The sequence below is a fragment of the Xenopus laevis genome, chromosome 1S (assembly GCF_017654675.1).
Source record: "Xenopus laevis strain J_2021 chromosome 1S, Xenopus_laevis_v10.1, whole genome shotgun sequence".
In the NCBI taxonomy this organism is placed as follows: domain Eukaryota; kingdom Metazoa; phylum Chordata; class Amphibia; order Anura; family Pipidae; genus Xenopus; species Xenopus laevis.
Window position 1 is genome coordinate 12,416,823 of NC_054372.1, and position 27,966 is coordinate 12,444,788.

Sequence of the window (27,966 nt, forward strand, 5' to 3'; positions counted from 1 at the left end):
GCGCGCGTCAGGATGCGACAAACAGGTCACTTCTCCTATCTTTCCTCTACCTGCGTGTGTCTGTCTGTGTGTGTGTCTATTTATCTGTCTCCCATGGCCAGAGCCGGGTCCCCGGGCGGCTGTATGTTACAGTAGGGGGAGGGGAGTGGGCGGCTGGGCCTGAAACTTGGCGGGATCATCTCTGTGGCAATTACCATGTAGTGTTTAATAACGGGCTGCTGGGCTCTCTATACGGCTTTGCTGTGCTGCTGCTGCCATACAATTGCTGGAGGCAACAGCCTGTGTTTGATTGGCGCGCACGGGCTGCTGGGTGTTGTAGTTTAGCAACACTAATGTGCAGCAGGGCAGGTGAATGAGCCTCATTTCTGATTGTCCAATTGTACGTCCCAGCAGGCTGTGCGGTGTTGTCTTGTGCAGCTGGAGAGACACAGCTTAGAATTAATATGTTTCCTATTTGCACTAACCTCCTTTACTGCCACCAGCATAGATCACTGTAAACTGCCATACACTATTGCTGGGTCACTGCCAACTGCCAGTTTAGTGCCATGTTCTACTGAAGCCATTCACAGGCCTGTCCCTTATAACTTACTACTGTATAAGGGTGGGACCTTGTACCATTCATAGGGCCCTAATCACTTACTCTAAATCTTATTGGCACTCTCCTACCTCTGCCATTGATCGGGTCCTAATCACGTGTACAGTTATGGGACCTGTTATCCAGAATGCTCTGGCCTGGGCTTTTTTCGGATAAGGGATCTTAGGATCTGGCCACACGAGCAGATTCGGGGAGATTAGTCACCCCAGCGACAAATCTCTAATTCTTCGGGGCGACTAATCTCCCCGAAATGCCTGCCCTCCGCCTGCGGCAATGCACACGCAACGCTTTGTTTTCTAAAGTTGCCTCGCGAGGAAACTTCGGGCGACTTCAAAAAACGAAGCGCTGCGTGTGCATTGCCGCAGGCGATTTTCATCTTAGCCCGAAGAAGAGGAGATTTGTCGCTGGGGCGGCCAATCTCCCTCAATCTGCTTGTGTGGTCTGACCCTTACTGTAATTTGGCTCTTCATATGTTAAAGGACCAGTAACATCAAAAAAATTCGTTAGTATTAGAGATGCGCTGATTCCCCAATTCCTTCGTGAAAGTTTTGGCCAAATACCAAATCCTAATTTGCACACGCAAATTAGGATTGTGTTCGGTCGGGCAGGACTGATTAAACTTTCCTTTATTAAGAAATAACGTACTGAAACTCCGCTTGCGCTCCTCTTCAGAAAAGGTGATCCATCGTGCGGCGCTCGATTTCTCCTCTCTGGCTAATGCCATGGAAAGGGGGCGGAATCAGACTTCTACATTAATTTCCTATTTCCAGCAATGGGTCATTCTTTGGGATAGTAAGTGGTTTTGGCTATTTGGCTATAATGCTTCTTCAGTCCTTCTTCAGGATTGATGGTGCAATATCTGAGCCTAGTAGCCAGAGTTGAGGAATTGTGCAGAATGGCCATTTATATATTGGTATGAAATCATCATTAGCTGATGTATTCTCATTTATATATTATACTTCATGGGATCAGAAATGTTTCAGTCCACTATGGACTTTAACCCAGTGCTTCCCAAACCTTTCCACTTCATGACATTCACCCTCCCTTCTGATGATGATATTATTATTATTAGTGATGGGCCCTGCTTGATGTTTGACCCTGCACCCCTGTTACATATGACCTCATTGTAACTACTGTTCTCTACTATAACATTTAGTGTTTTATTTATCAAAATACAGATTTTTCTGAGTATTTAAATCAGGGATGCACCAAATCCACTATTTTGGATTTGGCCACCCTGAATCCTTCACAAAAGATTTTGCCGAATACTGAACTAAATCCGGATCCTTATTTGCATATGCAAATTAGGGGTAGGGAGGGAAAAACATTTGTTATGTAATTCCCCTTCCGTCCCTAATTTGCATATACAAATCTGGATTCGGTTTGGCAGGGCAGAAGGATTCGGCTGAATCTGAATCCTGCTGAAAAAGGCTGAATCCTGGAATTCCTAATTTAAATGAAAAAAAAGGCCGACCAAATTTGAATCCACGATTGTACCTTATTTATTAATAAAAAAAACACAATTTAATCTTAGGGAAAAACTATAAAATCGAGCATAAACCAAAATCTTACGATATTTCTTAAGTTGTTTCCCCCGAATTGCTAAATTTTTAACCCGAAAAGCCTGTATTTTTTTTTTTTTTTTGAAGTTTTGCCTGCTAATTCCAGAAACTTCTCTCCCACTCACTTATCTACAACCTCGGCAGGTCTGAGGTACCGGATTTTCCGATTAAAACTTTTTCCATTCTCGCGGTATAATAAATCTAAAAAAAAATTGTTTTTTTTTCCACAAAAAAACCCCGATTTTATAGTAAAAAAAACGAAAGTTTTTGGCATTCAGACTTTAATAATAAATAATCCCAGGGAACCATGGAGATACACCCTTTATTAGCGTGGGGACCTATTTTGTGATTCTCAGCCTATAGCTTATGGGTCCCTACTCTAAAGTATGTCTATAATATCGGGCTCTATAGTACAGCTTAAGGCTTGTTATTGTTGCTCTTTTTTTCTATTCTTTTTTTGGTAACACTTTGACCCAAGCAGTAATGGTACCCAAGAAGCTTAGCTAACTTTAAGGGGCAGATTTGTCAAGGGTCGAATTTCGAAGTGATAAATACTTCGAAATTCGAACATCGAATGGCTTGACTTCGAATGTCGAAGTCAAAGTTTTTTTCATCGAATTTGACTGTTTTGCGGTCAAAGTAAAATTGTTAGATCGAATGATTTTTCTTCGACTTCAAAAAACTGCTCTAGAAGGTCCCCATAGGCTAACATAGCACTTCAGAGTAGATAGCGAAGAAGCACGCACTCCATGGACCAATCGATATAATAAAAGGTCTTTATTGGAACAGCTAAAACAATAAACCTTACGCATTTCGTATCCGAAGATACTTAGTCATAGGCATATGACTAAGTATCTTCGGATACGAAACGCGTAAGGTTTATTGTTTTAGCTGTTCCAATAAAGACCTTTTATTATATCGATTGGTCCATGGAGTGCGTGCTTCTTCGCTATCTACATTGAATTACTCCCCCAGCTACGGGTTCGGGGCGCTGCACCCGGGCCACCCAGCATCTTCGGTGAGTTCTCATATATACAAATGTTGCTGTGATTAAAACCTCAATGCTGTGTACTGGTTGAAACTACACCCTCCAACGATAGACCTAGGGTTTCTACACCTGGGTCTTATTCTGCGCTGGGTGAGAAGTTAACTTTAATTTTATTTGGGGACTGAGCCGATAAACAATTTTCTATATACTAACATAGCACTTCGGCAGGTTTAATTTGGCAAAGTATTGAAGTCAATGTTTTTTTAAAGAGACAGTACTTCGATTATCGAATGGTCGAAAATTCGAACGATTTTACTTCAAATCGAAGTCGTAGTATCCTATTCGATGGTCGAAGTATCAAAAAAATTACTTAGAATTTTTTTACTTTGAAAATTCACTTCGACCCTAGATAAATCTGCCCCCAAATCTCCTGAAAGCACTCCCTTTGGAAAGCACTAGTCCAAACCACTGCTTGCAAATTTTATCAAAAAACACCATTTCGTCACCAAACTCTTTTTCAGGTTAATGACACCAGGAGGTTGAGCCCAGTGGGCCATCAGTCCGAGGGCATTGTCAAATGTAGCACTTCTGGTTGATATCGCCAATGTGTTTTCAAGTAGCGCAACAACAGTACAGTGTAAGGGGCCATTTCAGACCAACAGTGAAATCACACAACAAGGGTTCAAGTTTCTCTTGAGTATTTCTAGAATTCCTGCCATAAAGCAAGGTTGGGTCTCTGTTTGGCAGAAATAAATCAGAATGAGTCATATGAGTTACAGGAAATGGATTGCTTCATGCAAGCGTAAAAAGCAGCAGCAAGTTTTGGATCACTTTTTCCTAAAATTGCACACTTCGTAACTTTTACAGTATAAAATCTGGAAAATTGTATATGGAGTCTGTACTGAGTGTGAATATTCTCTTAAAGAGGCGGTTCACCTTTAAAGGGCAACTAAAGTCTAAAATAGAATAATGTTAGAAATGCTGTATTATGTATACTAAATATAAACATGAACTTACTGCACCAGCAGCCTAATAAGACAAATGATTTATGCTTTCAAAGTTGGCGCAGGGGGCTGTCATCTTGTAACTTTGTTAGACATTTCTGCAATATCAAGACTCGCACATGCTCAGTGTGGTCTGGGCTTCAGTTGGGAGGTTAAGCTTAGGGATCGTCATAAATTATCAAAACAGCACAAGTCAAATAATATCTGCCATAGAAGCCAATACAGCAAGACTGATTAATAATCATAATATAGAGACTGCACTGCGTCTCTGGATACAAATCTCTACAGGGAATCCAACAATGCTGCTCGAGTTCTGGGAAGTAAGGTGGGGGGGGGGCTCCCCCTGCCATTTGAAAGTATGATCGTTTACCTGCACAGCAGTTGGGGACCATCTGACAATTCCTATCAACAGCAGTAAAAGAAGGGGGAATTGCACTGCATACAGACAGGTTTATGATAAAAACTGTAGACATCTTTTAATTAAAGTATATTGGAGATAGATTTTTTTCATTAAAGAAAGTAAAAATGGGATTTTATATTTTTGCCTTTACATGCCCTTTAAGTGAACTTTTAGTATGTTATAGCATGACTTTTCAATTGGCCTTCATTATTTTTTTTTTTTATATATTGCCCCCCCATTAAAATCAAATGATCTATAAGGCCACCAGTGCATTTTTTTAATTACTCATCATTCTTTTTAGACCCTCTCCTATTCATATTCCAGTCAATGCATGGTTGCTAGGGTTATTTGGACCCTAGCAATGAGTGCTGAAATTGCAAACTGAGAGCTGCTGAATAAATAGTTAAATATCCAAAAAAAAAACAAATAATAAAATTTAAACCAATTGCAAAATGTCTCTCTCTCTACATTGTTTAAAAGTTAACTCGAAGGCAAACAACCCCCTTTAAGCTGGTTATAGACGTGTAGATTTTATTAATTCTACGATGATCGATCGTTCCTTTCACTGCAGAGATCTACAACGAACAATTTAGATTAAAGAAGTATGAAGAATAACCATTTGGATGATGTTCTGGTCATTAAAGGGGACCCGTCACTCAAAAATTATTCAAAATCTTATTTTATCACATTAGTCAAGCAAAATGTACTTTAATTACATTATATAAATTATTTGAATCTTGTTTCCTTCAGTCTGGGAATTCATAATTATAACAAGCAGACAGGAGCCATTTTATGCACACTGTTATTAAGACAAGTCTTGTATCATCTCAGAATCTTGTTTGTGCACCAGAATGGGGAACCTGATGTCCATCCCCATGCCCTGGCTACACAATTAAATGGTAAAGAGAACAGGGGAATGTGGGGAGAGCAGTGACATCTAGGAAGTGCTGAATGGAAAGTGAAAGTAAATGACTGCCCCGCCTCTATGCCTAAGGCATAGAGGAGGGGCAGACAATATTTGATTGACAGCTGAGATTTTTAAATGAGCTTACAACAGCTACGAATGCTTTAATAAAAAATAGAAATTGGATTTCATGTTTAATTTGAAAAGGACTTTTATTATACAGATTTTTGTGTCTGGGTGGCAGGTCCACTTTAATTGACAGACCACAATCATCCAAAAGCTATGTCTGACAAACAAAAGTGACAGTCACCCATGGCAGACAGGCAATATATGCAGAGAAATTATCGTGAGTCGACAGAAATCTTTTAACCTGTCCAATCGACTAAACAACAGGTTGCCATGGTACAAAAAAATGTTGAATGATTATTCTAACTCTGTGCACGGTCCGAACATCGTACAAATCTTTTTGTTGTTTTGTACAACTGTATCTTTGCGTCTATGGCCGGCTTTAGTCCTTGCACATATCTGAGTGTTTGTTCTACTCTGTTTGAAGAAGGCACAACCCGACTGGCACAAAGTAGAACTGCACCTAAGTATGTCGTATTTTTTTACTATATTGCAGCTATTGTTACAAAAGTGCTTGAGGCCTTGGATTGTGTAAACAGTGAGTAGCTAGAACACCTATACTTTTTGTCCTGAATATCATCTGTTACTGAAATATATTCATTTATAGGGCTGGCCTTCTGCAATTGGTCCTTATTGCCTCCTTTTTGTGTTTTATTTCCTGGGAATTTAATCTGATAACAATAACACCCCTTACAAGTGAGAAATTGGATAGATGATGTCCAGGATACCGGCCACAAATCAATATCATAGGCAAGTAGCTATGCTCGGATAATAAGGTAGTTCACCTTTAAATTAACATGTATTATGATGTAGTGAAATGCTGAGACTAGTTGCAATTTTTGTGTTTTTTAATTAATTTCAACTCTTTGTTCATAAACTGCCAGTTTCAAATTTCAGCCGCTAATCCAGTTGCTAGGGTCCAATTTACTCTAGCAACCAGGCAGTGGTTTGATTGAGAGACTGATGACTACAATAAAAACAGTAACATTACAATTGCAGCCTTAAAGGAGCAATCAACCTGTGGGAAAAAAAACCCTTACCCCAGGCTAACTAACCCCCCCCGGGAGATGCCCCATATTCCATACTTACCCCTCGGCGCAAATTCTTCCAGCGAAGTTCCACGCGTCCATCTTCCGGCTCCTCTATGAACTGACTGAGAAATCAGTATTTCTGTGCATGCGCGGAATTACACAGAAATTGCCGATCTCTCAGTCAGCTTACCGAGGAGCCAGAAGATGGGACGCGTGGAACTTCGCTGGAAGAATCTGCGTTGAGTGGTGAGTATGGGGCATCTCCTGGGGGGGGGGTAGTTAGGCTGTGGGGGGGTACGAGGTTTTTCCCCCACAGGTTTATTTCTCCTTTAAGGTGACCATAGAGGTAGAGATCCGCTCGCTTGGGGCTGTCGGGGGCCCAACGATCGTATCATAATGGATCAGATACGGGCGGTCGCGGGACTGCATACACGCATAGATGCGGCCGTGATCCAATGGGATTTTTTAACCTGCCCAATAGAGATCAGCCCGACTTTCAGAAACCACCACTAGAATGTTGGAAAAAGGCAGAATGGCATATAATTCAGAAATTGTACAAAATATTGACCGGTTGAAAAGTTGCTAAGAAGAGGACATTGTTTAAGATACTAAATGTTAACCTAAATGGGAGCTACCCCTTTAAATAATTAACTAGCTATTTCTCTAGTGAGAGTTGGCCTGTGGCATTTCTCTAACCACATTTCTACCAGCCGAATGTTCCCAAATCAGCCTTCCCTGAGTTCAAATGGGTCTTTTCTTTAGCCTTGGGTGTTTCAGTGTCCCTTCTCTCTGATACAGGTTGACTCTAAAGATGGTTATACACATAGGGGTTATTTATCAAAGGTCGAATTTCGAAGTTATGTGATTTTTTCTTAACTCTAATAAATTTGAATGTACTCACAACTCGAATGGGAGGTTATTTATGAAAAAACTAAACTACCATTTGATCGAATAGGAACGACCCGGAAATTTGAATCTAATTAAAAAAAAACCTTGAAAGTCAGGAAGGCAATTTACATCTTTAAATGGTTCAATGGATCTCTGCCATTGACTTGTACATGAAGTCGGCAGGTTTTAGGTGACGAAGTATCAAATTAGAGCTGTTTCCAGGGTTGAGGTGTAATGAATCTCACATTCGAATTCAAATTCTAGTTGGTGGTTTTAAATTCAAAATTGTTTTGAGTTTTGAGAATTTTTGAGAATTTGAATTTGCCATTCGAACCTTACTAAATCTGCCCATACTGATAAAATGTAACAGTTTTTGGTGTGTGTATGTTGAGCAGACATTTCATTGGTTAGTCTGTGGATTGGACAGGTTTGAATATGTCAAATGCTGATGCTCCATTTTGACCAGTTAATGATGGGTCGGCAGATAAGGCAGTTTTTTAATGTTTGTGCTTTAAAGGAGAACGAAACCCTAAAAATGTGGCTAAAAATGCCGTATTTTATATACTGCACGAGGCTAAAGTTTCAGCTTGTCAATAGCAGCAATGATCCAGGACTTCAAACTTGTCACAGGGGGTCACCATCTTGGAAAGTGTCTGTGACACTCACATGCTCAGTGGGCTCTGATTGGCTGTTGAGAAGCTAAGCTTAGGGCTCGTCACTAATTATCCAGCAGAAAATGAGCTTCCCTGTAATATAAACTGATGTTACAGGTTTGCTGATTATTAAATTCTGATGCTAATTGCACTGGTTTCTGTGCTGCCATGTAGTAATTATCTGCATTAATTACTAATCAGCCTTATATTGTGACATTTCTATTCTATGTGTACTGTATATTGTGAGTGGCTCCCTAAGCTCAGTAAGTGACAGCAGCACAGAGCATGTGCAGTGAATCAGCAGAAAAGAAGATGGGGAGCTACTGGGGCATCTTTGGAGACACAGATCTTTACTGCTAAAGGGCTGTGGTTGCCTTGGGCTGGTACAGAAGCACAAAATACAATGTACAATATTTCTTGCCTTTAGTTAAGCTTTAGTTCTCCTTTAAACCAAAACGTAGGAACGTTGCCATTCATATACTGTAGGAACCATCGATTGAGTCCGCAGTCTTTAAAGGAAAACTATACCCCCAAAATGAATACTTAAGCAACAGATAGTTCATATCAAATTAAATGACATATTAAAGAATCTTACCAAACTGGAATATATATTTACATAAATATTGCCCTTTTACATCTCTTGCCTTGAACCACCATTTCGTGACTCTATCTGTGCTGCCTCAGAGATCACCTGACCAGAAATACTACAACACTAACTGTAACAGGAAGAAGTGAGGAAGCAAAAGGCAGAACTCTGTCTGTTAATTGGCTCATGTGACCTTACATGTGGTTTGTATGTGTGCACAGTGAATCTTAGATCTCTGTAGGCGGCCCTTATTTTTTAAAATGGCAATTCTCTATTTATGATTACCCAATGGCACATACTACTAAAAAAGTATATTATTATGATAATGGTTCATTTACATGAAGCAGGGTTTTACACATGAGCTGTTTTACTCAGTATCTTTTAATAGAGACCTACATTGTTTGGGGGGTATAGTTTTCCTTTAAAGTTAGATATCGAAGAGCATCAGCCAGTGCGTGACCACCATAACATTGCCCCCCTATATACTGTATTTACACCAATATAAATATCTGCATATTTAGAAACATAAGAGCAATGTTGTATCAGAAAGGGTATTTTGTAAGTCACACTGAAGGGTTAGTGGCTTTGTGGTCTAATCCTTTCCTTGGGAAAGCCTGGGAGGGTGGTTACCTACATGTGCCACTTATCTTTGTGCCTGTGATTTATTCCGCATTCCTCTTGTGCATCCCCCCCCCCACATGTTCCATTCTTAGCTGTTATTTTGGCAGCGTCTGTAGAGGCCGCCATATTCAATCACAGTTATTCATCATAGCAGTTCAGTGACTGTGTGCGTAAGTTAATTTAAATACGTTCCTGCTGGATGAGAATGCTAATATGCATAGCTGATGGTGGTTAAAGAGTGAAGATAATGGAAACCTATTCCTCAATATGATGAGCTGATCAAACAACCTTGTGCCTTGCGCCAGCTAATGGCTTTGCTTAAAAGAAATATTTATCAACTTTCATCACAGATACCGTTTGCATAAACAGGGCTTGCAGATAAATGATTCCTATAGTGTGTCTGATAACCACAGTGCCACTATTATTCCAGGGTAAAATGATTTTGCTGCTCCAGACATATATATATATAATAAGTTCCAGCTGTGGTGCACTCCAGTCAAGCGTTCTCTTCATGCCTGGGTGCTGTCAAATGTATTGTGGACAGTAGTTCCCCAAGATTGACGCACTCCAGGGCTTCATAATGCAGTTTAGAAAAGATAATTTATTGTCAACATTTCAAATTATTTCAAATCTTGAGAAAGGCCCAGAACGGACCGAAATGTTGACAATAAATTTTCTTTTCTAAACTGCATTATGAAGCCCTGGAGTGCGTCAATCTTGGGAAAATATATATATATATATATATATTTATATTTAGGAATGTTTGTGGTTTGTTAGTGGCGTATGGGGAGCATCTCGCAGGCCTATAACACGCTCTGGATATCGGAGTGTAAAGGCGGCCATAGATGCACCGATAATCTCGTACGAAACTAATTTTTATACGCTATTCGGTGCGTGTATGTTGGGAGTTGAGATTATACATGTCGGACAGCCTGGCCAGAAATTTTGATCAATGCCTTTGAATTAGGGATGCACTGAATCCACCATTTTGGATTCGGCCGTACCCCTGAATCCTTAGCGAAAGATTTCGGATGAATCTGAATTTGCATATGCAAATTAGGGGTGGGAAGGGGAAACATTTTTTACTTCATTGTTTTGTGACAAAAAGACACATGATTTCGCTTTCCCAACCCTAATTTGCATATTTAAATTAGAATTTGGTTCAGCCCGGCAGAAGGATTCTCCTGAATCCTGCTGAAAAAGGCTGAATCCCGAACCGAATCCTGGATTCGGTGCATCCCTACTTTGAAGGCTCCCAAACATCGACCATTGTTAGTGCTGAATTGTCAGATACAGGTAGAATTCTATGTGTATTGAAACAAATGTTCTTTCCAGGCAAGATCGTAATTGTTAAGTCTGTGGCCACCTTTAAGCTGGCCAAACGCAGATCACCCATCGTTGGTAAATGAAATGTGAAGAGACTGGTCGTATACTTGTCGTGTAGATCTTGTATGTTAACAGATGTCCCTTTGTTTACTTTTGCAAAAGACATGCTCAGTGAAGAATTGTTTTAACGATTATTTGACTGTACCATCCCCTCTCTGGTTTCATAGTTTTACAATGAAATTTCGATGTGATTTGATTGTTGAATCCCATCAATGTAACGACATGTAGACCATTGTATCGGATCGCGCTAAATTCGGTAGTTTTTACACAACAATCTGCAGTATATGACCACCTTTAGATTTTCGTTCCATCCAGAATGCTCAGGACCTGGGCTTTTCCAGATGATGGATCTTTGTTAATTTGGGTCTTCATAACTTAAAGGGGACCTGTCATCTGAAAAACAAATATTCCAAATCCTATTTCATCACGTTGGGCCAGCAAAGTGAAATTTAATTACACTGTATAAATTTTGAATCTTGTTTCCTTCAGTCTGGGAACTCATAATTATAGCAAGCAGGCAGCAGCCATTTTGTGTTTTATTAAGGCGAGACCTACGTCATCTCTGAATCTTGTTTGTGCACCAGAATGGGGGACCTGATGTCCATCCCCATGCCCTGGTTACACAATTAAATGGTAAAGAGAACGGGGGAATGTGGGGAGAGCAGTGACATCTAGGAAGTGCTGAATAGAAAGTGAAAGTAATTTTCTGCCCCGACCCTATGCCTAAAGCACGCAATATTTGATTGACAGATGAGATTTTTTAATTGAATTTAACAGCTATAAATGCTTTACTAAAAAAAAAGAATTTGGATTTCATGTTTAATTTGAAAAGGACTTTTATTATACAGCTATTTGTGTCTGGGTGACATGTCCCCTTTAAGGCTATAAAAAAAATTATTTAAACATCAAATGCACCCAATAGACTTATTTTGCCTCCAATAAGAATTAATTATATCTAAGTTTGGATCAAGTACAAGGTACTCTTCTATTATTACAGAGAAAAATTAAATAATTTTTAAACGACCTTCCCGTAATTCAGAGCTTTATCGATAATGGGTTTCCAGATAACGGATCCCATACCTGTATAGCACTGATTCCCAACCAGTGGCTCGCGAGCAACATGTTGCCTACCAGTTGCTTGGATGTTGCGCCCAGTGGCCTCATAGCAGGTGATTATTTTTGAATTCTTGGCTTGGAGGCAAGTGCTGATTGCATAAAACTCCTGTAGGCTTTTATGGGCTACCAAATAGCCAATCACAGCCCTTATTTGGCACCCCATGAACATTTTTTTTATGCTTGTGTTGCTTTCCAACTTTTTTTTTTACAATTGAATCTGGCTCACTGGTGGAAAAGGTTGGGCCCCCTGCTGAATAGGATACTTATGGCTCTCTTACATCAAAGAACAATAAGCACAACTTTGTTCCGTATGAGGTGAATAAATGGGCTAATTGTAAGCTGATCTGAGTTTTTGATGAACATGGGTACAAAAGTCGGTGTTACGTTGGTCCTATGCCAGCTGATCGAGGGATATTTGACCAAGAGCTTGCAGGTGTTTACAGTTTGGTCAGGCAAGTGGATGTCCAATTTACACCAGTTAGTAATCAAGTATTCTAATTTCTAGTTTGGCTGCTAAGGATTATTGGGGCCCATGCAGTCGAGGGGTTGCTGACCCAGTAGCCTAGTAAAATTTGCGCAGACACTACACTACAGTTGATCTTACTGGGTGGAGAAACATGGAAATGTTCAGGTTTAGTGTGAGGGGACAGTAAGCCTATGAGTAAGTGCCCATTTAGGCACGAAACGCATTGGGCTTCTTGTATGTCCTAATAGTCTTTTTATTCTATTATAACCTGAGCAACTGATTTACTAGCAAATGGACCTCACCCCACTTTGAATTTGACAGTGAGCTTTTTATAACGAGCATCACCCATCAATGGTTCTGTCTTTTTCTAGTTTCTGAGTTTATACACGCGCAGACAAAAATAAATTTCAGCCCTACGTTAGTCTAGTAGGAGGATATTATTCCAAATTATATAATTTTCTTTTTCATTTGGAAACTGAACCTTGTGAGAACACCTTGTCCTCTTTCAGTAAACAATTCCATAAATCTTAACTGCCATCTGAACTTTCCAGCCTGACCCCCCCCCACATGCAATGTATTTGCTTTGTACAAAATAAAAATTTTGAACTGCTGTCCCCCTTTATGAAAAAAAACAATTTTTTTTTTATGAGATGCTACATAAACGGTTTTATATCTGCCAATTTCACTTAAATATAAGAGCCAGCAAAAATGTACTTTTTGCTCAGATTTTAGATTTGTTTAGCTTGGAAGCAGCTATGGTGTTTACAGAGCAGTTAACCGTAATAGACGACACTTGTTATGAGAACTTAGCACTGGTCTATGAATTTGTCACTGGATCAGGGCAGGATTTCTTCTCTTAAGTCTTATAGTTGGATAAGGACCAACAACATATAAAACCGAGCTGCGACAGATGATCGCTAAGATATTTTTAGTCTACGTGTAACTACCTCCAAAACCTTTTATCAAACAAAGTCCTGTAGCAAGTTTTTATAAGCGTCTGTCTTTATACTAATGCATAAAGTCCTTAATTTTTTTGGATTTTGACTGAAATACTAAATCCTCCTCAAAAGATTTATCCAAATCTAAACGCTATTTTGCATATTTAAATTAATAATTAAAATTTTAGAAAAATGCATCAACTGTGAACAATATGTCTAATATCATAAGACTAAACTATTCTCACCTGGTGCATTGCAGTTGTCTGTTCTTGACTGAATTTGCTGAACCTTTTGGGGTTCCCTGCATAATCGTTTTAAATTAGAGATGTGAGATCCTCCAAATAGTTGACCCATGACCAACCCTAATAACTCTGACCCTACATGTCCAGCTGTGCAGTTGTCGCTTATATACTATACGTCTTACCCACCCATCTCTGATGTCACTGAAAGGGGCAGGCCCGAGTATATAAATGGAAACTCACTGGAAAAAGCTGTGGTAAAATGGGGCCCATTGCCCACTAAAAATGAGTTTTGCTGGCACAGCCCAATGCTTGTGCAACACTATTGTAGGTGATCCATTCTATACATTAAAGGCAGAATATAACACAGTTGCCAAAGTCATATCTAACGTGTCTTATTTGTATTGTGTAATCTCTTTTTAGCACCATCCGAGGACCACTATACTTGTGTTATTTTTATTTACTGCATAGATAATGCAAATAGCCAGTGTGTTTCCTTTCATTGAAAGTAGTCTTGCTTAGGGTCAGGGCATACGCTCAGATTCGGGGAGATTAGTTGCACAACGACAAATCTCATCATCTTCGGGGGCGACTAATCTCCCCGAAATGCCTACCGGTGGCTATAAGCTAAATTGCCGGCGGAATGGCACTCGGAGTGCTTTTTTTCCCGAAGTTGCCTCGCGGGGCGACTTTGGAAAAGGAAGAGCTCCGAGTGCCATCCCGCCGGCGATGTACATTCTAACTACCGGTAGGCAATTCGGAGTGATTGGTCGCCCTGAAGAAATTTGTTGCCTGGCGACTAAACTCCCCGAATCTGTGCGTGTGCCCTGACCATTAAACAGCTACAGGCTCGCTAGCTTGTCGGGCACCTTATCACATGCATGAGGCAGTTGTAGTGTTTATAATCTGCTTCAAGATCCAAAATGCGTGCTCTGCAATTTCATGGGGGTGGGTTGGGACAGCATGTGGCCAGTCTGCTGGGGTCCTAATGCTTTGGCATTTTTCAAAAACAAGACCAGCTACCTTGGCTTTCTCATACATTTTAGAAAACTTCTATAAGTATTTTCGTGTACTAAAATAATTTTTCTTGAATATTTGAGTGTTACTCCAATGGCAACGGATGTTTGCTCTGGCATTAAAGTGAAAGACAACAACCAAGTGAATTGACATAAAAATCTGTATAATTAAAGTCCTTTGCAAATTAAACATGAAACCCAAATTCATATTTTAATATTACGCCCGTACCTGTTATAAAAGTTATTTAAAAATCTCAGCTGTCAATCATATTAATTGCCCCTCCTCTATGCCTTAAGCATAGAGGCAAGACAGGCAATTACTTTCACTTTCCATTTAGCATATCCTAGATCATATTCCCCATCCCTCCTCACTTTCTAATTGTGTCTATGGGCACGAGGACCCATACTCTGGCACTTATACCCTATTCTTTCTTAATTTTTGGACCAAAAGGTGGTATGTGTTCCAGTTTGTTATATGCCTTGATATTTTCGTATGCACACGACTTTCAGTAGTTATTTTTAGCTCTCAATGCTTTTGTAATATGGTTATATAGGCGTTGGCACTTAAATTAAAAGGGACTTATCAACTATTGTAAACGGCATATTTTTCATAAGATTAACTCTTCGTCCACCCGTGCACGTAACACTTGAGATAGGATCCTATGTGACTTGAAACATGTATATTAACCAGTTTATTGCTGTTGTATCATGTGCTCCTCTCTACATTTACTTCAATGCTATAACATTTTCATTGGTATGTGCTATTTTTTTACCATTAGTGTTTATGGTACAGGCATGGGGACTTGTTATCCATAATGTTTGTGACTTGGGGCTTTCCAGATAATGGATCTAACTGTAATTTGGATCTTAATACCTTAAGTCTACTATAAAGTAATGTAAACATTAAATAAACCCAATAGACTGGTTCTGCTTCCAATAAGGATTAATTATAATAAGTTTGTATCATGTACAAGGTACTAATTTATTCTTAAAGAGAAAAAGTATAATGGGTTTCCAGATAACGGATGCCATACCTGTATTCATTTTCTCTGCTAAGAAATACAGGTATGGGACCTGTTATCCAGAATGCTTGGGACCTGGGGTTTTCTGGATAACAGATCTTTCCGTAATTTGGGTCTTCATGCCTTATGTCTACTAGAAATTCATTTAAACATTAAATTGGGATCAAGTACAAGCTACTGTTTTATTATTACAGAGAAAAAGGAAATCATTTTAAAAAATTTGGATTATTTGGCTAAAATGGAGTCTATGGGAGACAGCCATTCTGTAATTCGGAGCTTTCTGGATATCGGGTTTCCGGATAAGGGATCCTATACCTGTACTATTATTGGCTATATCCTTATCATTTATTGGTGCACATTTTTCTTTCATTGGCACTCAAACAGGAGACATAGCTATCTGAAGACACAGCAATGGCTTTTTTTTATTGTTAAAGCGAAGTAAAGGTGGCCATAGACGTTACAATTAAAATATCTCCTGGAAAAGATCTTTCCAGGAAAGATTGTTCGTTTAAGCACACGTGTAGAGCTGAGTCGTCTGATACACGTAGAAACAATAGAATTCCACCTGTATCTGATGATTTAGCACTAACAATGAGTGATGTTTGGGTGCCATCAAAGGCACCCAATCAAAATTGTCTTGATTTTTCATGTTGATATTTACATTTTATGTGTGGTGGTTCAAGAACTAGGTTTTAGTTAAAAAGCATTAACTAAATATCGTGAAGATTAAGTTGTTATCACAATGTTACTCCCACCATTTTGAAATACAATAGAAACCCTATTTTACATTTTTTTAGGGAACCAGAAAAAACAAATAACTTTTTATATAGATATTCCTGTAGAATTATGGAAGCCCTAACCAATTACAGTTAGAGGATCTCTTCCCTTCCCCTTTCGTTTCGCCAATAATTCGCCGCCGACGGAATGTCGCTGACGCCCATTAAAGTCTATGGACGTCAAAAAAAATGTTTGACACGCGTCTTTTTATTTTGACGCACGACGCCATACAAGTCTATGGGCGTAATATTTTTGGCGAAAAAATGTGCCCATCCCTATTCAGTAGCTCTTTAGAATTGAACACCCACAATTTAGCGACCTGCACGGGTCTGTTTTTTCAAAACCCACACTCGACCCGTACCTGCTTTCCCCAAGCCTAACCCAGACCCGCTTACCCGCCTAGGCAACTACATGATTTTTTACCTGACCAGCTCCCCTCCGTGTTCTTCCCGACCGGAAGTGATGTCACATTTTTTACCAATTAGGACACTTGGGTTTTTAGCTGTTTCCACTGCATTGGTCACATGTTGCCCCCCCCCCCCACTGCAGAGGATTTTGTACCAGCGGGGCACCTGATTCCCAATCATCATATTACAGGTGCAGGTATGGGACCTGTTATCCAGAATGCTCGGGACCTGGGGTTTTTCCGGATAACAGATTTTTCTGTAATTTGGGTCTTCTTATCTTATGTCTACTAGAAATTCATGTAAACATTAAATAAACCCAATAGGCTGGTTTTGCTTCCAATAAGGATTAATTATATCTTAGTTGGGATCAAGTACAAGCGACTGTTTTATTATTACACAGAAAAAGGAAATTATTTGTATAAATTTGGAGTATTTGGATAAAATGGAGTCTGTGGGAGACAGTCATTCCGTAATTTAGAGCTTTCTGGATATCGGGTTTCCGGATAAGGGATCCTATACCTGTATTCCGTTGGTACCCGACCCAATGCAGGACTCCACCACAAGTTATAAAAGACGGTGCAGAGCCTGTCTTGCGAGTGCTTACTTTTTAAAGGGAATATAATGTTAACTCATAATTTAATTTCTAAAAAAAAAAAGTTAAAAGGTATGCCGTTATACCCTCAGATATTTTTAACAGTCATTAAAGCACAAGGAAAATTTAACCAATTTGAAGGTTCCAGTTTGTTAGGCACCCCCCCAATGACCCAGAACACTAACCTTCTGGCCAGAGCTGGTGTAAATCTTCTGTAAAAACACCTTTCCTTGGTAGTCCTTGGGCTTGACACGGGCCTTATTGATCAATTCAGGCAAGCCTTAAGGTGGCCATACACGTGCCGATAAAAGCTGCGGACAGTCGGCAGCTTGGCCCGTGTATGGGGCCCCCCGACGGGCTTCCCCGATCGAGATCTGTCCGAAAGTCAGCCAGATCTTGATCGGATGGGACAAAAAATCCCGTCGGATTGCGGCCGCATCTGTTCGTTGATGCGGTCCCGCGATCCGACCGCCCGTTCGCAATCGTTAGGAGCCCACAATCGGATCAGCCCGATATTGCCCACCTCAGCGGATCTCTCCGTGTGTATTATGGATACATTCACCCCAAGGATCACATTGACTACCTGGCAATGGGGATAGTTTGGTAACTTGATGCACTTCAGGAGCCCCAGTCTGTTGTTTTTTTTTTTTTAATAAAAAAAATAAATAAATAAGTGCACTGGGCCTGGGAAGAAATTCAAATTGCTTGGTGATGCCTAAAAAAATTGGCTTCCCGGTTCACAACCGCAATTCAAAATGGAGACAAAAAACATCTTAGACATTATATTTTTCCCAACACAGTATTTTGCATATTTGATGTTTCACCATGTATGGAAAATAGAGTACATTTAGTCCTACATTTACCAGTTATTTGAAGGAATTTGTTTATTGCCCTACAACAATGTACAGGTATGGGATCTGTTATCCGGAAACCCGTTATCCAGAAAGTTCTGAATTATGGAAAGACTCCATTTTATCCAAATCCAAATTTTTAAATATAATTCCCTTTTTCTTCGCAATAATAAGACACTACCATGTACTGTACTTGATCCCAACTAAGATATTGGAAGCAAAAACCAGCCTATTGGTTTTATTTAATGTTTACATGATTTTCTAGTAGACTTAAAGTGATACTGACACTAAAAAAACTACTTTTTAAAATATGAATGTACATTAAAAGTTACCTATAGGTCATGTTGATCGTTTTTTTGCCGAGAGGTCTGTTTTTGTAAGTAATTGTTAGTTGAAGTTCCTAAACCTGACTGTTTTGTCAACCTGACTGTCCCATCTCAGCCTGTCCGTTAAAGTTTCTAATGCTAACGGACTAATGCTACACAAATATGGCAGCCCCCTTATAGATGAACAGAGGGAGTCAGACCGGTAATGGAAAAGCATCAGGCCAATACTTTATAGCAAAATTATAAGTAGCATGCAAGGCCAATATTATTATAGATGCAAAAAAATTTTTTTATTTATATTTCTGGTGTCTGTATCTCTTAAAGGTATGCAGATCCAAATTACAGAAAGATCCGTCCAGAAAGCCCCAGGTCCCGAGCATTCTGGATAACAGGTCCAATACCTGTATAGGCATAGGATTTTTCCAGCTTTGTTCATCATCTGCTTTAGAAAGCTGATCAGTTTACTTTCTTTTTTCCTTCTGCAGTAGTGTGAAATTTGTGAGAACTACTTGCTTTTCTCTAAATTACCTGGAACCACCTCGGCACAATGAAACAAGTACCTCATATCCTCGGAAGTCCAGCTGTGAAGCCATCCAATCCAGAAGTGAGCCGAGAGTGTTCTGTGTTGCTTGGAAGAGCTCAGATCTCAGCTTCCCTCCAAGAGGGGGTTATACAGAAGATCAATGGCCACGATTCCCTGCCCTTCATTCCAACTGAGAAGTTAAAGGACCTCACCTCCCGCGTGTTCAACGGAGAGTCTGGAGCTCAGGAAGCCAAAGTGCGCATTGAGGCGCAAGAGGTTCAAGGTATTGAAACGCCACCCAGCACTACTCCTACTAAAAACGGATCTCCCGAAATAAAGCTGAAAATCACTAAGACCTACATGAATGGAAAGCCCTTGTTTGAGTCTTCAATATGTGGGGACAGAGGGGAGGAAGAGTCTCAACCTGAGGCAAAGGAAAAGAAAAAGAGAGGAAGGAAAAGAAAAATTATCACATCTGAAGCCAATGAGAAGTCGAGCCAAGAGATGCCAGCTGACTCGGAATCTTCCAAAATGGAGGTATCTATTGTTACTGTTGTAAATGATGCCATTTTGTTCTTTACACCGCTTGTAAAGGTGCTGCATTCTGGCAATGTGTACTTGTGTTAAAAGCTGGTCATATTTTAACAATTCCAATTTAACAAAACAAATATTGAAATATAGTTAAAGGGATTCTGTCATGATTTTTACGGTGTCGTTTTTATTTCTGAATGACACTACACTGCAAATAATTCCCTCTAATATATAACATTTCATCCTTAACCCAACTAAATATATTTTTTTTTTAGTTGTAATATTGGTGTGTAGGCGCCATCTTGGGTCATTTCGACTGGTCATGTGTTTTCAGAAAGAGCCAGTGCTGCTCTATGAAACTGCTTTCTGGCAGGCTATTGTTTCTCCTACTCATTGTAACTTGATGGGGTCAAAGTGGGACATTGGTTTTTACCAGTGATATCACTCCAACTTGCAGTACAGCAGTAAAGAGTGACTGAAGTTTATCAGAACACAAGTCACATGACTGGGAGCGGCTGTTAAACTGACAATATGTGTAACCACATGTCTGATTTCAAAATTAAATATAAAAAAATCAGTTTGCTCTTTTTAAAAAACGGATTTCAGTGCAGATTTCTGCTGGAGCAACACTATTAACTGATGTGTTTTGAAAAAAAAAAAGTTTTCCCATGACAGTATCCCTTTAAGGAAAATGAGAGAAGGGAGAAGACTATATACTTGGTTGCTCATTGTAATGTAAGGCTTAGTAGTTATTTGTTTAGATTTTCAGTTGAACCCTAGTTAATGATCTTCTTATACATTTTAAAAGATAAAATGAAATGGTATGCAACTTTCCAGTACAAATCAGTTCATAATTTACATTCGTTTATTCGTAAATATATTTGCTATCAAAAGGTGTATTTTTAAGAATGTTTACATTCTCTGCACTACTTGTTCTGACTCTTGAAACACTGTTGCAAATTGGTGATTATGTATATTTTTAACCTGATCATAAGAATCATACAATCCTTCACATTTTGCTGTTTGTTAATGGTACCATGCCTGCCTAACAGTATTTCCTATCACTATTTGTCATGGGAAACATGAACATATTTACATGCATGGCCAGCATTAGGGCAATGCATAGACAGTTGTGCAATAGTGATGTGTGGGCTAGAGTCCTGTGCGGAACCAATTTCTAACACCCGAACCATAACCCACATATTTACCCACTTTGTTCCGCTACCCGACCCACAACTGCCTTATCTGCAACCCGCCGACCACCATCAAACAGGAAGTGATGTTGCTGCAAACCGGAAGTGACGTCATCAAAAGTGGGCGTGGTCAGAACCAAGTTTTGTAAAACTTTAAAAGGAGTAAAATATAGACAATATTACATAATATAAGAAATTTAGATGAGATCCGCAGACCCGCGAGTATACCCGCACCTGAAAATCCTCCCCTTATTCCGCAGGGTGCCTGATTTTTTGCAGGTAACCCGCGGGTACCCGACCCGCTGCAGGACTCTAGTGTGGGCCGACCCGATACCCACAGGTTGGCGGGTTCGTGGCTGTGGGTGCAGTTTGCGGGTTGAGCTCTTCTGCCTGCTCTCCTGTCTGTGACTTTACATTGTCGGCTTCTGGTTTTATAGGTGCGCGCCTGCCCCACCCCTTTTGTGACTTCAGGGGAGGGCGTGGTCTATAAACGGAAGATGGAAGTCGGTTTAGATGAGGGTTGAATTCTCCTCCACCCACACATCACTATTGTGCAAGCTTAAAAAGCCACATTGTACTTCTTTACTTGTATGAGCACAGTCAAAATAAATCAGCAGTCCTCCCTTCCCCCTGGCTGTAAATAACAAGCAGCTTATTATAGAGGCTTCTCATTTAACTACTAATTTGTTGTAATTGTCCTCATCTGAGTTCAGAATTAGAAAGTGACTTTAGGGCTAAAATACAGTTGCATGGGTGAAAATATAATAGGATTGATACAAGAACCTGATGTGCAAACTACACGTAATGCAACATACCTGTCGGAAGGGAATGCTGCATCTTCAACCGCTGAAATAAAATCGAATGCTGTTTGCAGACTTTTTGTTCTCATTGAAATACATTGAGTGCCTGAGGTTGATGCATGAACAGAAAATACCATCTTGAGTTTATCTGATCCGACTTACTACAGCTATGTGGATGAGTTTTTGTAGCATCCTACAAAACTTTGTGCTGTTGCATGACTTTTCGGGGTCAGATATAAAATCTTACCCGCATATTCTTATCAAAATCTCCTGTCTAGTTTAGCTCTTTGTTTCAATTCCAGATTTTCACACAAATCTCATTTCTAATCAAGCAGGATGCAAAAAGTGTTTTCCGGCACAATTTTTTTATTAATTGAGCCAATGTTAAAAAAAAATAGAGGATATAAAAGAAAATAAACATTAAGTATATTGCAATTTAGTGTTGGAGCTAAATCTTCTAGGAATGGATTTTCATACAGGTTCCTAATCCCCCCTCTTTTTTTTTTTATCCATTCCAAAAGTCTGTATCTGAATCGGAGTTCCCAGAGCACAAGACTAAAGAGGACATATTATTAAAATACTCTGTTGGAGATGTTGTATGGTCCAAGGTCTCTGGTTATCCATGGTGGCCGTGTATGGTGACATCTGACCCTGTGTTGTATAGCCACACAAAAGTAAAGGGTATGTTAATGTTTTTCTGTTTTTGGAAGAGGGTGCATCCTTTTTCTATTTACTTCCTTTGTTTACCGTAGCCAAAAGCATCACACTGTTATTTATTGTGATATTGCATGCAGGCATGTGGCATCTTATTTGCCTGAAAGCACTGCCTTAAATTTTGATATTCTTTTTTACAAACAAAAATATCACCTATCTGCAGTAACTGGAGGGGGGCGGGCCCTGGTGCGGGACGTGCCGCCGGGCCCCCGCCCCCTCCGTATCTGATTATTTTACACAAAATCGGCCGTTGCGGAGAAGTAAAGCACCGCACACCGGACCATCTGTTAAAAGCCAAAATCTTTTTTGATCCATGTTAAAAAAAAAAATTAAAAAAAATGCTGCATGGTTTGCTTGACGCGTTTCGGGCACAGCTGCCCTTAGTGCAGCTGTGCTTGAAACGCGTCAAGCAAACCACGCAGTGTGTTTTTTTAACATGGATTAATAAAGATTTTGGCTTTTTACAGACGGTCCGATGTGCTGAGATTTACTTCTCCTCCTTCCCTTCTTTTTTACAAACCCAGTATTGCCAGCACATAATATAAGAACATTTTTAATTCCATGCTGGTTTGTTTTTGCATTACTGTTAAAACCTCTCGATTATTTTCAGGGCAAAAAAAGAACGTCAGGCAATATCATGTACAGTTTTTTGGTAACGCGCCTGAGCGAGCTTGGATATCCGAAAAGAGCATGGTGCCCTTCAAAGGAGAAAATGAATACGATCACTTGTGCCAGGAAAGTGCAAAACAGGCATCCACCAAAGCAGAAAAAACTAAGGTGCAAAAATTTTATTTTTAAGGTGTTTTTTCAAAAGATGTCTCTAGTTAGCTTAAATGTGTTAATGTGGATACGTTACAGTCTCCACAGTCTGTTTGTTTGTTTGTTTTCTGTCACCGATTTAAAAAACCCAAATTTTTTTCACTCCTTTAGCTTTTAAAACCCATAACAGGCAAAATCCGGGTTCAGTGGGACATCGGTATAGAGCAGGCCAAAGAAGCCGTATTGATGACTCCCGAAGAAAGGAAAGAAAAGTTTACTTTTATTTACATAAAAGACCGTCCTCAACTCAATCCCAAAGTGGCTGCTGAAGTGGGTATCCCAGTGGAGACCCCAGAGAAGAGTATGGAAAGCCCCAAAAAAGAAGGGGTTTCGTCGTACAAGAGAAGACGAGTGTCCAGAACCCCAGCTGCTAGTGAAGAAGTTGATCCTGCTGATAAAACCACTACTGCAAAAGGACCTGAGAACTCCTCAGACCTTAAATTTGGGATGGCTTCGCCTGCAAGTAAAAAAAGGTCTGGCGCATATACCCCTAGGAGCAGGAAGGGAGATGCCATGAACCAGTTTCTTGTATTTTGTCAGAAGCACAAAGATGAGGTTTGTGTTTTTAAAATTTGGTGTATTTGGCAGTGTTGATAAAGGCAGTAATTGAGGGGATACATAATAGAATTTAAATTATACGCCATAATAATCACAGGGACAGCTGAGAAGGGGTTCTGCCCCTAACTTTTTACTTACCCCTGGGTGCAGATTCTGTCCTCGGGAGTTCACGGCGACCATATTCTTTTCTTCTGCAAACTTCGGAAGCAGAGTGGAGTTTTGGTGCATGCGCAGTTGGAGTAATCTTAGAGTCCCGAACAGCTGCGAATGCAATGAAAGTCCTGAAAACGCTCTGCTTTTTGTTTTTTGGGATGTTTTTGTGACTTTCGGTGCATGCTCAGTTGTTCAGGACCGGGAGAATACTCCAACCGCGCATGCACCGAAAATCCGCTCTGCTTCCGAAGTTTGCAGAAGAAAAGATGGCTGCCGTGAACTCCCGAGGACCGAATCTGCACCGAGGGGTAAGTAAAAAGTTAGGGGCATTTGCCCAGGGTACCAGGTAGGCTGGGAGGGGGAGAGAGAGAGGAGGATCTAGATAGGGTGGGGGGAAGGGCTTTTTTAAGGTTTGGGTTGAATTCTGCTTTAAGCACGAGGAAGGGGTCTAAGCAGTCTGAAAAGCTTGTATTTTGTAATCGATCTAATCTTAGCTAATAAAAGGCATTGTTCACATTTTCATGTTTTGTCAGGAATATGTTTTAACAGAGCACATCACTTCTACTATTCATTATGAGGGTTATGTCATAAAAGGTGCAAAGTTTGCTACAGATCTTAAATTTAGGTGTGTTTGTTCCATTTCTCTACCTCCTTTTTTAGATTTTTAGAAAATCAGAACTGTGCAACAGTCCAATATCTGTTTTGATTAGGTAGTATGTTACATTTTGGTAGAGAGATTTAAAGGGCATGTAAAGTCTAAAAAAGAATAGGGCTAGAAATGCTGTATTTTGTATACTAAATTTAAACATGAACTTACTAAGCACCACAAGCAAATAATTTCTGCTTTCAAAGTTGGCTACAGGGGGTCACCATCTTGTAACTTTGTTAAGCATCTTTGCAAGACTAAGACTGTGCACATGCTCAGTGTGGTCTGGGCTGTTTAGGGATCGTCATAAACAAAGCTGCTTGAGTTCTGCATGGCTGGGAAGTAAGGTGGGGGCTCCCTCTGCTGTTCATAAGTATGATTGTTTCCCTGCTCAGCAGTTAGGGACCATGTGACAATTCCTATCCACAGCAGTAAATGAAGGGAGAATTTCACTGCATACAGTCAGGTATCTCATAAAAACGGTACACATTTTTGATTTAAAATATATCGGAGATAGGTTTCTTTTTCAAAAAAATTTTTTGCCTTTACATGCCCTTTAAGGTATGGTTTGTGAAATGTCTTTAAAGGGGTTGTTCACCTTCCAAACTGTTTTTTCAATTCAGTTGTTTTTAGATTGTTCCCCAGAAATAAAGACTTTTTTAAAATACTTTCCATTATTTATTTTTTACGTTTTTTCCAAAATCTAAGTGTAAAGTTGAATGTTTGTGTCTGTGGTGTTTGAGTCTGACAGCTCAGTAATTCAGGTGCAGACTCTGAACTGTTACAATTTTGCAACATTTAGTTGATACATTTCTCAGCAGCATCTCTGGAGTATTAGCAACAATTGTATCAAGTCTAACAGCTGCCTGTAATGAAACCCAGAGATTCTGCTCAGCAGGGACAAAGATAAGAAATGTATCAACTAAATGTATCCATTTAGAACAGTTTCCAGGATCGGCGACCCCCCCTCCCAGAGCTGCTTCAGAAGGAGAGAAATGACACTTTACACTTCAATATTAGAAAAACCGTCACACATAGAAAATAGAAAGTCATTGGAAAAAGTGGTTATTTCTGGTGATCTATCTGAAACCAACTAGTTGTTTGAAGGTGAACAACCCCTTTAACTGTCTTATCAGAAAAAAACACTTCGTAACTCATCATTTGTACATGTTGAAATTTTGTAACGGAATATCTGAGGTCTAAACACATTTAGATAGTTGGCACAACTTAAAACATTTACTTGGTTATTGTGTAAGTTTTATAAGCATGAACTACACAAATTACAATTTTAATCAAAATAGCAGCATCAATATAAAATGTAGATTTTTCTCTTTTGTGATTAAAATTGCACATTAATCCTGATAAGGATCCAACTCTGGTGTAAAATATATGGACAGCAGAAAATATGTTGAAAGTGCTTTTGTAAATGCTAGTCAGTCATATTGTCAATTTTTCTAGGTAATAAACGAACACCCAGACGCATCTGATGAAGAGATTGAAGAATTGCTTGAATCCCAGTGGAATATGCTCAGCAATAAACAAAAAGCTCGCTATAATACAAAGTTTGCCATTCTCACCTCTCCCAAATCAGAAGAAGACTCTGGTAAACATGAAAACGCACTGTCTAAGGGATTTTAATCTGTATCTCGGTTGTTTTAAAGGAAAAAAAGATCAACTGTGTTTCTACTAACCCAATTTAACTAGTTTAGCTCTTATTTACTACTTTCTTGTACATGTCTGACCTGTGATAGGTGTGGTCATCGTTCCCTCTCTTGGTTTGGTACAGGCGCAAAACAGATTTTTAATAACCAGAAAAAACATCTTTTTTTCAATGTGCACTTTTTGCAGTACTGATTTTACCTCAGCATAACATTTACAGTCGAAAAGCACTTTTTCATCAAGAGTAGCAGAAAATTACCTTCCTGAACTCGGGTATCTAGTGTTCGTGCCCTAATGAGCACCAATGAGGTGAGCTGAGAAACTCTCCTCGGGCAGCAGCGCCCCCCCTCCCCCCGCTGGTTACTAGGGGTGGTAAAATGGCGCTTTTGATAACTTTTAAAGGAGAAGGAAAGGCTAAAACTAAGTAGGCTTTATCAGAAAGGTCTATATAAATACACCAGTAAACCCTCAAAGTAATTTTGCTCTGAGTCGTCTGCCAAAAGAAACACCACATTTCTTTCCCTCTATTGTGTACTCATGGGCTTCTGTATCAGACTTCCTGTTTTCAGCTTAAACCTGCCAGGGCTTGGGCTTGAGCATGCTCAGTTTGCTCCTCTCTCCCTCCATTTTCCTCCTCCCCTCCCTGCTGTAATCTGAGCTATTCGTGAGCAGGGAGAGACTCAGGCAGGAAGTGATGTCACACCAAGCTAATATGGCAGCTGCTATCCTAAACAGAGAGAGCTTCTAAAGTTGTTTACTCCGGTATGGTAAAGCATTTTGCAGAATAAATAGTGTTATAGCTTGCACTATTGTGGCTAATCTATTGGCAATAAACTGATTAGGTAGCTTTCCTTCTCCTTTAAGAGCTGGATTTCTCATTTTTAACCTGGAAATTTGGCTCTTCTAGCACAGGAAGCACAATTGCGCTTCACTGCACTAGTGTCCTGGACCCCCACAGTTCTGCTCCAAAAAGGTGAGAGGGGGGGGGCAGCAGCAAGCCGTTTCAGGCTACAAAGGGGCCATTTGCACATTATACAGAAGAAAAAAAAAACTCACAAGTAGATTTCTAGATGAGTTGTTGCTAATATTTAGAATCACCCCATGGCTGCACCCAAGATGTGATTGTGTATCCACAGCTCTGTGCCACATATTGGAAGCGTAGGAATGGCTCGAAACAGCGCAGAATTACATTTATAAATGGTGACTTCTCGAATGCCTTTTAGATTATGTATTATTTCTCCGGCCCAGGGTTAAAACTGCCCTTAGAGAGGCCTTGTTTTTAAATGAGAATTGTCCACACAATATATCGTGTGGGCCAGCTGAAAGCAAAAATGATTTACTGAGGGGTTCTGATTAGTCCAACTGTACTCAAGTAGAGGCAGATGGACAACTGGCAAGTTAGGCTGGGACGGGTACATAAGAAGATTGGAGAGAAAGTTAGAGCCAGTCTGTCTCTCTAATGCTCCATTTCCACTGTCTCTCATGTACCATCTCCACTGAATCTTTATTTGGTCTCTTTCTGACTAATCTCTTGGTCTGTAACTCATTATACATGGGTTGATTCATTATAATCTGTTCTCCCTTTTTAGTTGCCATTCTTTATATTTTACACATACTTTGTCAACTTGCTTTTAGTCCTGCTGCATTCTCATTCAACACCCTGCTGGTTTCCGATGCACTTCCTTCCTATTAATGTCTGAATGCACTCTACATCTTGCCTATTCCCTCCTATTGATCTTTGGATGCACTACATACCTTACCTTTTACCTCCTGCTGATCTCTGGATGCACAACAGACATTGCTTTTTCCCTTGCACTTGTCTTGTGATGTGTGATCTGGTTCAGCCCTGAGTAGCTTACAGAGCCCTGCTAAAGCA

At 39.8% G+C, this 27,966-nt stretch overlaps 1 protein-coding gene across 1 annotated transcript; it reads left to right on the top strand.

The window, feature by feature from the left end:
- Nucleotides 1–26,126, top strand: nsd2.S (nuclear receptor binding SET domain protein 2 S homeolog). The gene is made up of 6 exons (NM_001091470.2): nucleotides 1–25; nucleotides 18,980–19,554; nucleotides 22,063–22,222; nucleotides 22,866–23,032; nucleotides 23,186–23,629; nucleotides 25,890–26,126. Exons 2-6 carry the CDS (start codon nucleotides 19,042–19,044, stop codon nucleotides 26,067–26,069), a joined length of 1,464 nt encoding a protein of 487 aa, NP_001084939.1. The 5' UTR covers nucleotides 1–25; nucleotides 18,980–19,041; the 3' UTR covers nucleotides 26,070–26,126.
- Nucleotides 26,127–27,966: the final 1,840 nt, after the last annotated feature.

Coding starts and splice junctions, on each gene's coding strand:
- nsd2.S (NM_001091470.2), top strand. CDS start 19,042: ATGAAACAAGTACCTCATATCCTCGGAAGTCCAGCTGTGAAGCCATCC. Junction 19,555..22,062: donor CGGAATCTTCCAAAATGGAG/GTATCTATTGTT, acceptor CCATTCCAAAAG/TCTGTATCTGAATCGGAGTT. Junction 23,033..23,185: donor CCAAAGCAGAAAAAACTAAG/GTGCAAAAATTT, acceptor TCACTCCTTTAG/CTTTTAAAACCCATAACAGG.